The sequence below is a fragment of the Canis lupus genome, chromosome 9 (assembly GCF_011100685.1).
Source record: "Canis lupus familiaris isolate Mischka breed German Shepherd chromosome 9, alternate assembly UU_Cfam_GSD_1.0, whole genome shotgun sequence".
Lineage (NCBI taxonomy): Eukaryota > Metazoa > Chordata > Mammalia > Carnivora > Canidae > Canis > Canis lupus.
In genome coordinates, this window is record NC_049230.1 from 23,744,126 (window position 1) to 23,759,968 (window position 15,843).

At 47.0% G+C, this 15,843-nt stretch overlaps 1 protein-coding gene across 1 annotated transcript in view; it reads right to left on the minus strand.

Moving 5' to 3' along the window:
- The window catches only part of SOCS7 (suppressor of cytokine signaling 7), a 32,533-nt gene extending 22,582 nt beyond the window's left edge, over positions 1 to 9,951 (minus strand). Inside the window, exons 1-2 of the mRNA XM_038547508.1 lie at positions 8,966 to 9,951; positions 1,685 to 1,749 (exon numbers count right to left, since the gene is read on the minus strand). Coding sequence (XP_038403436.1) covers positions 1,685 to 1,749; positions 8,966 to 9,936 — 1,036 coding nt within the window. The 5' untranslated portion in view covers positions 9,937 to 9,951. The remainder of the gene's footprint in view (positions 1 to 1,684; positions 1,750 to 8,965) is intronic.
- Positions 9,952 to 15,843: the final 5,892 nt, after the last annotated feature.

Below are 15,843 nucleotides of genomic sequence, written 5' to 3' on the forward strand. Positions count from 1 at the left end.
TCACCAGAGGATAAAGGGTATTTTATTAACAAAGACTGACAGACAAGTTTTGGTAGGTCTGATCCACTGAGGAGAACTCAAGATTTCTCTAATTTGGTCCCTGGGGTGTTATTTCCAACAATTTTTTCTCATTTGGGAGGCTGCATTAGCCCCTCAGCTAGAATTTTATTATTTCCCAATTAAGAAAATGAGGTAACCAATATCTCTTAAAAGGCCAAGAGCTGAGCTTTCAGAATCTAAAACACAGTTGTTGCTGTTATTGTTTACAAAGGTCTTGGCACTAATTAAGATAAGCAGAAAAGCTCTGCCTGCGTGCCTGGTTGGTCTGGTCGGTAGAGCATGTGACTCTTGATCTCAGGATCATGAATTCGAGCCCCACTTAGGGTGTAGAGCTTACTGGGCAAGGGGTGGGGGTGGTACAGAGAAAGAAAAGCTCTGGGAAGCCGGACTCCGTCAGACTCATCATAAAGCTTAGTAGCTGAAAACCCAGCAGCCCAGAATAATGCAGTGAGTCCACAAGAGTGTGTTTCCTGAAGGGTCAGAGATCTAGACAACAGGTATAGCATGTAAATTTTTAAAAAGGGGGAGGGGGATGTAATTCAAGAGAGCTAAGTTTGTCTGAAACAGGAACACCAAACCTGAAGGTACAAATGTGGGTGAGTATACCTTACTTTAAAGAGGAAACAATTATGAATGAGAAAAACATGCTGCTACAGGACAGGATTCTTTAATTCTGGGCTTTGGGTAAGAGAGGCCTCCTTTTCCATCTGTGCCTACTACAGACACCAACTCACTTGTTCTGACAACTCACAGCAGTCCATGTAGTAATAGGGGTCTCACTAGCCTGAACATCTTCTGGAAATGTCCATTCCTAAGTCATAATTCTTCCAGTCATCTTTTTGAGGAATACAAGCTCCAAAAGAGTTTGAAGTTAGGATTTTGGGGCTGGGCCACAAACAAGGAGGAATCCTCAGTTCCTGACACTGGAGGCAGTGTGCTAAAGATCTTCCACCACCTACCCAAGCAGAAGCTTCATATACAACTGACATAACAAAAAGGCTCCTTATCTGAGCAAGTTCCCTATTAAAGGGAAGGCAATTGTTCAAAGGATAGTCAAACACTTTCCTACTTAAGCAACTGTGTTCTCTGCTGCAGGAGGAAAGATTTAAATTAGACACAATGAATAATTTTAACAGCTGCAAGAGCTCCTGGCTCCTAAAATGGGTAAGACAAGAGTTCATGTAATCCCCTTTGCCCAAAGTCTTTAAAAATAGACCAGATAATTGTGGATCATGTTTATTAGATAATCTATGAACTCCCCTGGAAGCAGGGACAGGAATTGTAGGACTTCTAGAGAGTGGTTTATGTACTGTGAGCCTATAAGTTTGTAATTCCTACTTTTAATTTATATGTGATGACCTTGAACTAAGCACTGCATAACTGCCAGGGCCACCTAATTACCAGCAAGCAGTCTCTATCTCAAACTATAAAGCATCCAAAGTCAAGAACACATTCCACATCATAAAAATAGCTTCAGCCCAAACCCAGCGGGCATGGAATGAAGGCAGTAACTGTAGGCCCGCCTGCAGCTCCCCCTGCAGTGCCCCTGCAAGTGTCTCCTGACAGGTCTCAGAACACGCCTGCTCTCGGATGTCAGAAGAAAAAAGAGAGCGATCACCCTTACCTGTGAACAGGGGGCTGAAGGAGACCGGAGAAAAGGCACTTTGAGTTCTTGTCAACCTGGGTTTCCTGGGAGGATGAGAAAGCACACAGAGAATATAATGAAGGGTGGGGGAATAAACACATACACATTTAAATCACCATGACACCCAATTCCAGATGCCCTGAAAAACCTAGTAAACCATAGTCACTGTCAGCAACACCTTTGTAATAAAGCCTAAAATTAAAGGAGGAGAATGAAATAATTCAGGCAATTTAAAAAAAAATTTTTTTAAGGGATCCCTGGGTGGCGCAGCGGTTTAGCGCCTGCCTTTGGCCCAGGGCGCGATCCTGGAGATCCGGGATCGAATCCCACGTCAGGCTCCCGGTGCATGGAGCCTGCTTCTCCCTCGGCCTGTGTCTCTGCCTCTCTCTCTCTCACTGTGTGCCTATCATAAATTTATTTATCATAAATAAATAAAAATTTAAAAAATAAAAAAAATAAAAATAAATTTTTTTAAGATACTTATTAATTCACGAGAGACACAGAAAGAGAGAGAGGCAGAGACACAGGCAGAGGGAGAAGCAGGCTCCACGCAGGAAGCCCAATGTGGGACTCAATCCCAGGACCCCAGGAGCCAAAGGCAGACACTCAACCGCTGAGCCACCCAGGGGTCCCAATTCAGACAATTTCTTAAATGGATTTGGCTACAAAGTTCAGCCTACAAAGCAATGAGAAATCCCTTTGGATCTCTCCACACCCAGCAAGAGCAAAACACCTTGAGTAGTAATTAGCAAGTCCATTTCTAGAGGAAAAAAGTCAGATGCAAGGTTGATTTTCATGAGAGCCAAGAAAATGGCTCTTGACCTAACAGATGCCATCTCACAGCAAAGGTTTTCCCTGTGGCCTTGCCCCAAGGTGCAGAAGGTCCCAAAGTGAACCAGGGAATAGATTTGGACTTGAGAATGGCTCTACAAGAAGCACAGGCAATGTTCAACCACTAAGATCCCTGATTTCTACACAAATACCCCCAAGCCATGGGGCAAAGCCATCAGCTAACAAGGGGACCCCCTCAGGTTAGGGGCTCTGCCTGGTACCCAAAGAAAATGGCCTCTTCCCCCTCTCTGAGCTGCCAGTCATATAGCTCTCCCCATGACTTCTTGATGTGGCTCCAGGCAGCCAGCTGGAAAACCCAGATCTCCTGTGAAAAGATCTACGAAAGGTAACTTCACTTTGTACCGATTTCAACCGGCTTTTCAGTGAGAAATGAAAGAAATCCAAAAGACTCCAACGAAGACTTTCTGGCCAGAAATGTGCTAAGCTCAAAAACCTCACCTCAGGATGATTGAATTGACTACAAGGGAAAGAACTCACAGAAGTGATAAAAATACGCTCTATCTGGACTGTATGGCAGAGCTTCTGTGACTGTATATACTTGCCAAAATTAATAGAACTGGACACCAAAAGAAAGGTGACTTTTAGGTGGTCATAAATTATACCTCAACAAACCAGACTTGAAACAAAAAACAAAAACCCACAACTTGAATGCCTGACTCTTGGCCTTATACCTGGCTCACCTTCCACAATTACTCTCACCCAAAGGACTAAATAAAACTTCAAATGCACCAACAAAGAAGCAGCATAGAAAATCCAAGATGAAACCCTATTTAAATTATTTGACTTTGGAAAATCTTTACGCATTTGTTTTAACACAGATGCCTAAGCTTTTCAAAACCATCTTGTGAAGACCTTACTCAGAAAAAGCCAAGACGGTGGATTCCAATCTCACACTCCCTGTGCAACTTCTGCGCTGAGACTTCTCATCTAATGATGGTGCCTACTGTGCCTGCCCCACCCAAGGCACACATAGGAGACACGGCTGCATCAAAATAAGACACAACCACACACAGGCCTCTGTTTATAAAAGTTGCCCGTGACAGTCTGCAGCTCCTTTCCAAAACTCCAGAGGGCTGGAATGGAAAGTTAATTCCACTGGACATGAGCTTTAAGACTGAAGAGCTTCCAAATTGATTTTTATTTGATAACTTGTGGGTACCACATGAAGCCCAGCAAGTAGAAACCTAAAGCACTGGCCTCTCAAAGGGTTCACACCTCAGCCATTTGGCCGTTTGCCTCTTTTCAAAGGAAGCTGCATTACTCTGCCATCTGCCCATGCTGGGGACGAGCCTCTTCAGTGCCAAGCACTGAAGAACGGCAGTACCCAAATGCACACATCTTGCGGGGGCCTTCTCACTGCGGCTCATCCTCTCCCCCACCCCCGGCATTCTGCAGAAGAATATCAGTTTCTAGGATCTAGAAAAAGAAATACATCAGACTCTGAATACAGGCAGAGCCATTTGCGAGCTCTGGGATGGCAAGTAAGGGGGCCTCAGGGCTGGAGGCTTGAAGAGGTAGAAGGTCTAGGAGACGGATAGGCTAATAATAATAAGTGTTTCCTTCTCTCTTCAGGTAGACTCTAACTAAAAATCCAAAGCAGTTTCTGTCTCAAGGATCCTGAGAGCATTCTAATGGCAGTCATTCATAAAAAGACCAATCTAGACAACTATAAAAAACAAAGCAAGGGAACAATTAACATAAAACTGAGGATGGTGGTTATATGGGGGGAGGGAAGAGATGTAATCAGGAAGCAACACACAGGGGTCTTCAAAGCCACTGATAACATTCTATTTGCTAAGCTTAGTGGTGGGTACCCAAGTATGCAATTCATTATTATTGTTGCACATACACTTTATGTATCTCCTTTTGTATACATGAAGAATTTAATACGATAAAAGCCCATCTAAGCTAGATGTGCCATTTTGGGAAAGTAACATGAATGATTCAGCTCCAGTGACATTTTTAACTAACCCTTCTTTTTTTTTTTTTTTAAATTTTTTTTATTTTTTTATTTATTTATGATAGGCACACAGTGAGAGAGACAGGCAGAGACACAGGCAGAGGAAGAAGCAGGCTCCGTGCACCAGGAGCCTGACGTGGGACTCGATCCTGGGTCTCCAGGATCACGCCCTGGGCCAAAGGCAGGCGCTAAACCGCTGCGCCACCCAGGGATCCCTTAACTAACCCTTCTATACTACATTCCCATGTTGTTTTATTCCTCCCCAGATGACCCGGACAAGCATTAGGGTGCAAAGGTAAGTCATTTTTACTTTGCCAGTGGGCCACTTGCATCTTAGCAGCAGAAAGACTTGAGAGGTTGGGTGGGGTAAGATCAGGTGGGCTATATCTCAGGTGGCAGAGAAGAACACAGGCAGCAGAAGACCTGAGGTAAAGGTCTTCTTTGGGGCTAGCAGTCCTTTGTGTCAGCTATGCATCACTTGTGCTACAGATAACAAAGAGAATGCCTCTGTCCACTTCCAGTCTGCAAATTGCGGATTGTACAGCAACAGATCCATGGGATAAAATGAGTTAAAAGCATTACACTAGACGGGCCAACAACACATTGATAAAACCACTGGCCACTTTTCAAATTTCTTGAAATCTAAAATATAAACCATGAAATAATATTGTCCTCCTTCTCTTGTTCATAAACCCCCTCTACTGATGTCCTAAAACTTAAACCCGTCCTTTTCTACAGTAAATCTCAAATTCGGATGTCCAAATGTCAAGTTTGATGGCCACAATTTACCTCTGTGCCTGCTAGAGCATGCAGTGCCAAGTCAGCCAGCCCGTGCCATTTCCAACACGTCATAAGCTAGTGTCTGTTCATGTGCTACAGGCACAAAAACCATGTGTTCATTTGTAGTTCCAATACACAGACATCTGTGCAGCAAGGTCAGATCCAAAACTCCATCATAAACCAACTTAAAGAACCTATGGAGGGAACTTCCGGGGAAGAGCCAAGAGCCACAACCCAATGTCTAAAGCGCTGGAATGATTTTAGCAGGGAAAATGTTAAGGAGAGAAAGACACAGGCTCAAATGGACAGAGATTTCTGAAGTTAGGTTGCTCATTCCAAATGATAGATGCTAACCAGAACCATTTTGTGGGGCAAGAGTTGAAAAGATCAATGGAGTATGGACCCGAAACCCAAACACAAAGTCAGAACTTCCTCATCACACACCGTAAAATCATCTTGCTCTCAACATGTCATGCTATTCCTCAAAAAAGACCCCCTCAGACCTGGAGACCCAAGGAAACAGAAAAGGCTTTCTCATGTCTGCCAGGTCTGTCCATGACAGAAGGGCCCCAAACTAATGCCAAGACAGCCTGCCTCTCTTTCCAGAATTATATATCTTTTTTCCAAACAAATAGATAGGAAACCACTACAGAACTGTTCTCCATTTCCCCACCTCTCAATTAGAAGACTGCCAATAATAATCTCAACTGTTAACTCAGAAAAAACAAACTTTGAAAAATGAACAAGGTACCCGTTTCCAACCATGTGTGTATTATGTGATGATTTTAAAAGGTTAGATCAAATGCTATTTCTCACTAAATACAAAGGAAGACAATCAGCTCAACATATGTGAAACAGACAAGGGAACTTCACTGGTTTTCCTGAAATAGCAATTCTATATCACACCGAGGCCCACAGGCATCAAGCCCAGCTCTTTGAATTCTAACATATGTGTGCTACAAGGCCTAGCCCAGTTCTCCAGAACAGAAACCTGATTAGTTGGTGGGCCCACTTCCTCCTTCACTTGAAAAGGGTTCTCTAAGCTAATTCACACAAGGCTTAAGACTCAGTATATCCAGGCAGGTCCACTTAGCAGACTCTAAAGCATTTGAAAGGAATTAAAGGTTTGCTTAACGTTAAAATATGGAAACTATTAAGCCTCATAAAATGACCACAGGAAGTACTTTCTACTGATAGCTGTGGGAAAGGTAGATGTGGAGAAGGGCAAAGAGAACCATACCCAGAGGTTACTTATTGAAAAGCCCCAAATTATACAGCAAAGACTGCAGAGACTTGTAATTAACTCCAACCAACAACAAGGAGGGAGGTCATATACCTCCTGGCAAAAGACTGACATTTCTCACAGCCTCTAGGTCCCTACCAATCAAAACAAGAGAACAAGCTAAAATTCCAAACTCATCCTTCCTCCCGACAGGGCGGACTTAGGTGCAGATCATAGAAATCACAACTACCCTGGCCAGACTTACCGAGTTTCTCACAGCTGCGAGGCTGCCAACAAGACTGGCACATAGTAAGCTGTGGAAAAGCTAACAAGCAAATCTAGCAGCACCAAATCCTAAGCATTTAAAAAAAATTACCAGTTCAATCTTATTACTTCTCCTCCAAAAGCACAAAATATTCCATCTCAATTTCTCTCATCTTCACTCTATTCCTACAAGGACAGGAACAAGACAAGAATCGCTCCCATTTTACAGATGAAAAAAAAAAAAAAGACGAAGAATGAAGACAAAATTGGCCTACATTCCACAGCTGATGTTGGAGTTGTTAGCGGAATCTAGATGTTCTCTGTGCAACATGCTGCCTCCTAATAGCAGTCAACCAAACGTTCACACACAAATACCTAGCTCTTCTTCAATTCATCAGAAAAAGCCCTTGGACCAAAAAATGTAATTCTCCAGTGCCCTGAACTAAGCTTCTTTGCAGAGCTACAGCCCAATTTGCTCTGCAGCAGAAATCTGTATTGTGCTTAGTGTGAGGGTTGGTAACAGAGCAGCCAATGACCATTAAATTCTGCTTCCAAAGGCAAAAAACCGTATAATGTTATATGCCTTTTCCTCTTCCTAATCTATTAGACGTAGTAGCTAATTTCACGCCACACCTCATATTTGGCGTCTCTGGAATCTTAGACCAAGTCCTGGTCAATATGGAACAAAGGCAAGACAAACCACAAGAAAATTAGCAGTCTATCCTATGTCATTACCCACAGCTTCAATCCTGCCCTCCCCCCATCTGATGAAAATTCCATCTATATTGGTAAGTGGAACATCGAATGCAGAGCCTACTACAAAAAAGCTGTTTCGGCAGCCACACATTTTTCTTTTTTTTTTTTAAAGACCTGAGCTCCCAGCATAAGTTCACTGGGAAGCAAAGACAGAAACAAACATCTGCCGGGCGGGGGTGGGGGGGGGTGGGGGGCGCAACACATATCAACCTACCAGTCTCTTTAGGGAATTTGATTTAGGTCTGATCCCCAAGATGATCCTCTGGCACAACTATTCAGAAAGGGCAGCAAAAACAAAACTGACCCCACTCTTGGGAGTATGCAAACTCCACTGACAGGAGAAGTCCATGGGTGAGAGGTTCCCAGTCCAGGTCACACTTCAGGGTCATGGGGGAAGCTTTGTAGAAATTCAAACTCTTGGGCCCTCAGGCATACTGATCTTTTCCCAAAGCTCCCCATGTGATTCTGGTAAACAGTAAAGTTCTCAAATGTATAGGTCTACCCCGTTCTTCAGACTTAGGTTGTGGCTGCCAGTGTGTCTCAAGAATCCATCATATGAGCTGCACTGAAACCAATTCCAATCTTTGTTCAGAACCCACTCAGCAGTGCAAACCACAATGGCAGGTACCACAAAGGAAGTCTCACTCCTTGACACAAAAGTTGACAGCTCTCTAAACTAATATCCAGACCTAACATGGGATGCCAGAGTGCTGTCCACCCTTGAAAAATGCAGAGGGAAAAAAAAAAAATCAATGTCTAAGTTTGGAATTTCCATCAATAGGCCTAGAACTCACACACCCATGCCTATATCTCACACTTAGAACACTCACATGAGTTTGAAAGCAAACTGTTTTGTATTCTCACAGGCCACAGGCTTGAGATACCAAGTCTATCTAAGAAACCAACCAGGAAAACATTAAAATGTTGAACCAAGATACCCAAACCATTGCTGGCCTACAGCTGCACCAGTGTGTCACGTTATTTGTCTGCATGAGGGTGGAAGGGGTGGGGTGCTGGTACACAGAAAGAATAACAAGCAAAATGGTTACAACACCAACTTTTTACCCCAAAGACCAAACGTTTCCAGCAATCTCCCTACCAGGTGTAATGGTAGACATATATCTTGGAAAACTTTAAAAGCCAGGCCGGGGTCGGGGTGGGAGGATGGTTTCAAATCATCTCCCAATTGGAGAGATGCTAACCAGCTGAGAAATGTCACCAGAGTGAACTCTGAAGGGTGGGAGCTGTTCCCACCATCAGCTCTGACCTAATGGGCGATGTCACCACCTTTAGCCCTAAGTCTCTATGCCTCCTTATGAAAAGCGCGGATCCTAAGAATTATCAGGACCGTGTTCGCAGCAGGAGAAAAGGGAAATGAAACAAGAAGAGGAAGTTTTGCCACGCAGCCCCTGCCAGCCGGTCTCACCTGCCCGCGTCCAGCTCCCGGGCCGCAGAGCCTCCCATGTCCGTCAGGCTCGCGGCTGAAGCAGCCAGCTCTCCAGAAGGCCTCTTGCCGGCCCCATCCCCACTGCTGGAGCCGCCGTTGCAGCTCTTAGTGCGAAAGAGGCGACTGAGGCGGATTTTGAGGGAGCCCTTCCGAGAAGGGCCCGCCAGTGGCCGGAGGGGCCCGGGAGGAGGCGGGGGCGGGGGCGGTTGCTGCTGCTCCCCTCTACCCAAGCGCCCTGGGGGAACCAAGTCCTGCATCGGGAAGGGCACCGGGGGTAATTCAGGACCCGGGGGCTGCAGCAGAAGCCGGCCGCCCCCTCCTCCTCCGCGGCCCGGGCTGCTGAGCTCCTCTTCGGAGCAGCTGTTAGTCTCCAGGCTTTCGGCCTCCGACTCCAAGCCCTCCAGGACCAGCAGCGCGTCGCTCGTTTCCGTGGGGTCCTCCCCGGCCTGCGGGGCGGCGGCAGGCGGCTGGGGCTGCGGAGGGGGCGGCTGCGGGGGGCACGGGCACGGGCACGGGCAGCAACCCGCGCCGACCGTCTTGACCCCCGGCCCCGCCGGCTGCCCGAGCCCCAGCGCCGCCAACTGCGCCTCCAGTCCAGCCGCCGGGCCCCAGGTCCGCTCGAGCGCCAAGCCCGGCGGCAGGGCCTTGGGGTCCAGGGCACAGCGGTGCCGGGGACACAGCAGTTCCGAGGGTCCCGGCTCCGGGGCCGCCTCCGCGTCCTCCTCCTCCGGCGGCCGACCCACGTTGCGGAACACCATCAGCTGCGGCGGCCGGGAGCCCCGCGGGCCCGGCCGCGCGAGGAAGGGGGGCGGAGGGGGGCCATGGCCCGGGGGCGGCGGCGGCGGGCCTGGCTCGGGGGCCGCCTCTCCATAGCCGAGCAGGCGGCTCAGGACGCGGTACGAAGCGGCCGCCGCCGCCGCCTCGCCGTCCCGGAGCTCGGCCCCCTGCATCGGGGAGAGGAAGGGAGGGCGGGCGGCTGGGAGCCGGGCTGGGGTGGGGACTAGGCCGGGCCCCGCCGGAGCCCCGCCCGCCGCGGCCCCCGGAGCGACAGCGCTAACGGCCGCCGCGGCCTCTGCCTCATAGAGGGGGGCGGGGGGCGCGCGGAGCCCAGCGCTAGCCCAGGCCGCGCGCGCCGCCGCCGCCGCCGCCGCCGCCGAGGACCGCCCCCGGATGGCGTCACTTCCGGGAGGCTGTGACCACGCCCCCTCCCCCAGGGTGTGCTCGGGCCGGCCTCCGCGAAGCGTGACGCTGAGTGCAGCCTGGGCCGCTATTGGCCGTGGGCTGCTTCTCGCCTGGCCGTTGGTCCCCTGCCCCGACCCTTGCTTTTCACTTCCCGGGCGCTGAGGCCGAAGCCGCCCTGCCCGGTGAGGGGGAGCGGCCCTGGAAAGCCTGGCTCGGTCCTGGCCGAGAGCCGCTGGCCCCGGGAGCACCTGTGCATGTGGTCCCGCCCTGTGCCCCTTGCGATGTGTGACCGTGGCCGAGTCATTTCTTCACTGACTAGCTGTATCCCCGCTGGCATCCAGGGAATATTTGCGGAATGACACATGAATAATGCGTTTTCTAGAGCCAGTGGTGTGCTGATAAATGTTGAACAGACGGCTCCCTGGGGGAGAAGAGGGCAGTGTGTGTGTGTGTGTGTGTGTGTGTGTGTGTATGATAAAAATTTATCATAAAAATTTATCAGGTAAAGGATGTATGGCACACAATTTACAAATGTTAATAATAGTATACAGTTGCAAATCCCATATAACCAATTGGTTCTCAGGAATCCTTTCATTGGTTTTGGCTGAACTCTTGTATGGGTAGCCAACCTATGGTTTCAATTGACCAAGGAACTTCAGCATGAATGTTGGTTGATATTTTCCACAATGCCAGTGTTAAGAGGAAAGTGAAAAAAAAATAAAGATGGTCCTAACTGCCAATTATGGAAGTGACTTGCTTGCTGAATCAGAAAATGGCTTTCAAATACTGAAAGAATATTTTCTTAATTTTGGGGGGGGGCGCCTCATGGCTTAGTCGGTTAAGCATCTGCCTTCAAGTCATGATGCCAGGGTCCTGGGAGTCTGCTTCTCCCTCTCCCTCTGCACTTCCCCTCCCCTCCCCCCATGTGCTTTCTCACGCTCTCAAATAAATGAATAAAATCTTTAAAAAATACATTTCCGGGATCCCTGGGTGGCGCAGCGGTTTGGCGCCTGCCTTTGGCCCAGGGCGCGATCCTGGAGACCCGGGATCAAATCCCACGTCGGGCTCCCGGTGCATGGAGCCTGCTTCTCCCTCTGCCTGTGTCTCTGCCTCTCTCTCTCTCTCTCTCTCTCTCTCTGTGACTATCATAAATAAATAAAAATTAAAATATATATATATTTCCTTATTTTTATGCTATTCACCATGTAATGGCTACAGGCATAACACATTAAATTTAAATCTGAATTACTAACTTTTCCTCCATCACTTTCTTAAATCTAGATAATTGACAAAACAATAAATCAAGGCCCTGATTTGGAGCATTTGCTGATATCCATGGTTTAAATATTCCCACCATGGCTTCAGAACACAGAGTTACTGAACACAGAGATGAACAGTAGCATAGTAGCCTATCCTTATGTAATAGTTTCATCGTGCAGATAAAATAACAATCCCAGGAGCATGGGTCAATAGTAATAGTAAACTTAGTAGAAAGTGATGAGTTTTTGCGCAGCCCGGGTGGCTCAGCGGTTTAGCCTGGAGACCTGGGATTGAGTCCCATGTGGGGCTCCCTGCATGGAGCCTGCTTCTCCCTCTGCCTGTGTCGCTGACTCTTGCGTGCTCTCTCTCTGTCTCTCATGAATGAGTAAATAAAATCTTTCAAAAAAAATTGATGAGTTTTTGAAAAACTTACTACCTTGGGCAGCCTGGGTGGCTCAGCGGTTTAGCGCCGCCTTTGCCCAAGGGCCTGATCCTGGAGACCTGGGATTGGGGCAGGGTCCCACAACCGGCTCCCTGCATAGAGTCCGCCTCTGTGTGTGTGTCTCTCATGAATAAATAAATAAAATCTTAAAAAAAAAAAGAAAATCTACTACCTTTGTTTTAAACATCGTCTAATTGTTAAGTGTGCATAATTTGATTTTTAATAGTGGCTGTGTTTCACAACTGGCTTGCAAAACCCCTGAAGTTTTAACAGTTGGCTTTCACAGTCCTATATGAGCCAGCTCCACAGCACCTTCATATCTCAGTTTTCTCATCTACAAAATAGGAATAAGTGTGGATGCTTCACTGAACTTCACTGATATGCAGCTTCATGCTTCACTGATATGCAGGCATGCAATATCAAATAAGATAAAGCTTGCTGTGTAGAGGATACTGGACTGGAAGAAAGAGGACTGGGCTGAAGACAGCAAGGAGGGAGGTCAATTAGAAAACTATTGCAGTTGTCCCCTGGGAGATGTTGAGGGATGCGAGACATAAGGAGGGACCATCAGCCAGCAGAATTTGATAACTTTGTATCTGAGGGTGCATTGGAGCTAAGAGAGTATAAGTCCTGGAGTCAGAGAGGAAATGGAGATTTGTTAGGGTGCCTGGCTGGTTCAGTGGGAAGAGCATGTGACTCTTGATCCCAGGGCCCCACGTTGAGTGTACAGATTACTTAAAAATAAAATTAAAAATAAAAATAACATGGAAATTTGTCTGTAACCTGTGATTATAACTCTTCATGGTTTCCCATTTGCCTTAGGCTGAAGATAATACTCCTAAAGGAGGCCTTGGGGTCCTGTGTGATCTAACTCTTGCTTCTGTCCGGCCTCTTCTCCCACCAACCTTCACTTTGTTCTCTCTCTCTCTGGCAGTTCTGCTAGCCCTGTGTGAAGGTCATACACATATGGCCATTACATAACCTATTCCCTTTTCTTGAAAGGTTTTTTTCCTTCTCTTTTTGCTTAGTAAACTCCTACTTATCCTGAGGTTGAAATCATTCCTCACTCCCTCAGGGAAACCTCTCTACCTGGATACTTACTGATATGGGAAAAGACATTAGAGTTTGAAGCTGATGGCTAAGAAAGAATTCTTGAGACGTCTTTGGTGCAGAAAGGTGACTTTATGAAAGCACAGGGGCAGGACCTGTGGGCAGAATGAGATGCACTGGGGTCATGAGGAGTGGCCCATTATATACTTTCAAGTTGGGAGGGGGTTAGGTATAGTGTGAATCTCTAAGGAATTTGGAAGCAGGGTTTCCAGGACCTTGAGGGGGCTGGCTACTGTTGGGAAAGGGTCACTTATTACCATTTAATAAAACCTTAGTCATGAGACCCTTCAGGTGTATATGACCCTTCAGATGGGTCATATGCTTGGGGGATGATTGCCAACACATATCTTGGGGGGAGTTTAGAGATAAAGAAAGTTTCTAAAGGAATTTTTATATGTTAAAAAAGACTTACAGGATCCTGGGCATTGGGCTAAGATTGCCTTTTGCCCTTAGCAAAGTATTAATATTGAGGCAGCTGAGTTCCTAGAAGAATGTCAATCTGCCTGTTTCAAGGACTTGTCAATGGGCTGTGAGTAGTAAGAAAATTTAATGATTTCTCTTCTGTCTTTGTTTCCCACATCATTTATTTCCTGCCCTTCCAGCTCCAAGACCACTCCTTTGTTGCACTTATTACACAGGTGTATTTTTCCATCTATCCATGGGGTTACTGGAGTAAAATCAGTCTTTCCTACTAAGCTGTAAACTCCACAAGGTCAAGGAACAAGTTCCAACAACCGGATGGTTGTTCTACCTCATGCTTTGCAAGGGGTGCCTGATACAAATTCATCTCTAATTTTGCACAACACGATATCTTTCCTTGCCCATGAAGAAACTGAAGCCCAGAGTTATTTACCTAAGGTCACACAGTTTGAAAAAGTATGGTGAAACTCAAAACCACTCACCTTCCCTCAGCTACCTTGCAGGTGTCACTCAGATTTCTGGAGAAAAGAACAGAAATTGCTATAGGATCACAGAACCCCTGAGACTTAAGACCACCCTGAGATCTCTGGTTGTCTCTGCAAACCCCCAGAACTGATTAGCCCATGAATGCAAGATCTGTGGCTCTGCAGTGCCCTCTGCTGCCCAACTACTTACTAGGCCGGGGAGGGAAACTATGTTCCCACCTGGTGTATCCCCATTTGGGGTATCTCCACTCCACCAGAGCACACAGAGGCACAGGGGAACACACAGAGCTCTTTCTAAGGGAGGGCAAGGAATACTACCTTTCTCCATTTCCTTAAATGTCCAGGCCTATAACCTAGGTCCTAGGTAAAAGTATTGAAAATTAAGCTTCAAGCAAAGGAAGTATTATTTTTGTATGTGTTGGGTTTGTGTGTATTTGTTGAACAGGTTTTGTGTCTACACATATCTCTTTCACTGAGGCCTATCTGGGTAGTCCCTGAAGCATCAGGACCCTAGGTTCAAAGGTCTGGGAAGAAAAACTCAAGAGAACTGAAACCAGTCCTGAGGTTCACTTAGTCATTCAGCAATGGGCTAGACCTTGGGAGTGCAGTGATGGGGGAGACAGCCACTGTCCCTGCTTCTCTGGAACTTGCCAGTAACTCTGGGTCCTAAGCACACCATTTCCTGGATGTATGACCAAGAGCAAACAATCTAGTATCTTTGAACCTGTGTTTCATTGATAAAAACAGTTCAGTAATAATCCTCCCTGAGGGGGTTTTGTGAGGCGTTAAATGAAAACTTACACAGAAATGCTAAAACACTGGGTGCCTGGGTGGCTCAGCGGTTGAGTGGCTGCCTTCAGCTCAGGTTGTGATCCCAGGGTCCTGGGATCAAGTCCCGCATCAGGCTCCCTGTGGGGAGCCTGCTTATTCCTCTGCCTATGTCTCCGCCTCTCTCTGTGTGTCTCTCATGAATAAATAAATAAATCTTAAAAATAAAAAAAAGAAATGCTAAAACGCGACACAAACGTTAGTAGTTATTATGAAAAGCTTCTTAGAGGACCAAAACAATGTGTGTTTGGGGCCCTCCACGAACAGTAACCAATAAGACCAAGAACTTGGAATGGCACCCTCACCCCTCTCTTAGCACCCAGAATCACAGAGGCCACAGAGAGGACTATGCATGTGTATACAGGTCTGACTCCACTCATGGACGTTGTGGCTTTGAGGTCAACTCCACTGGCCTCCTGTTTTAGTTTTAGTTTTAGTTTCTTTCTCTATTGGAGAAAGGTCCAGGCCAGAGAGGCACTTTCAGTTCTGACATCACAGGGGTTCTCCTGGGGGGTTGCCCTCATGCCCCCCACCCACCTCTTACATTCCCACTTAGGTTCCAAAGAAGAATTGTTTGCAGAGCCTACCTGTAAAGCAAGGGGAGTTTTTAGCAACCATCATTCATCCTTTCCTGCATACACTCAGTGCTCTGGGTCATCAAAGATTTGAGGAAGAGACAAGAGACAAGAGACAAGAGACAACCTGTGTATGTGGGTCCAGATCTGGGGCTGAACGGGTTGCCCATCAGTGACAGAAGAGAGAGGGAGAGGAAGGCAGGAGCTTTGTTTTATGGCTACCTGCAAGATTCCACACCCTTCTGGAGCCAAGGAGTGTTAACTCTACCTCCTCCCGACACACACACCAGTTATTGTGCCCAATGAAAGGAAGGATGTGGAAGGTGGGGGGGAAAGCCGGAAAGAACACAGAAGTTAGACACAGTTTTCATGAATGAAGGAAGATAGGACTTAGGATGACAAAATGAAGGTGGAAGTAGCAGAAACAAAACTTTGTTCACTCTCTTCTCCCTGTCCCCATCTCACACACACACACACACACACACAGAGAGAGAGAGAGAGAGAGAGCGCATTGGCTGTAGTTGTTACCTCTGTGGCGCTGGAGAAGAGAGGCTC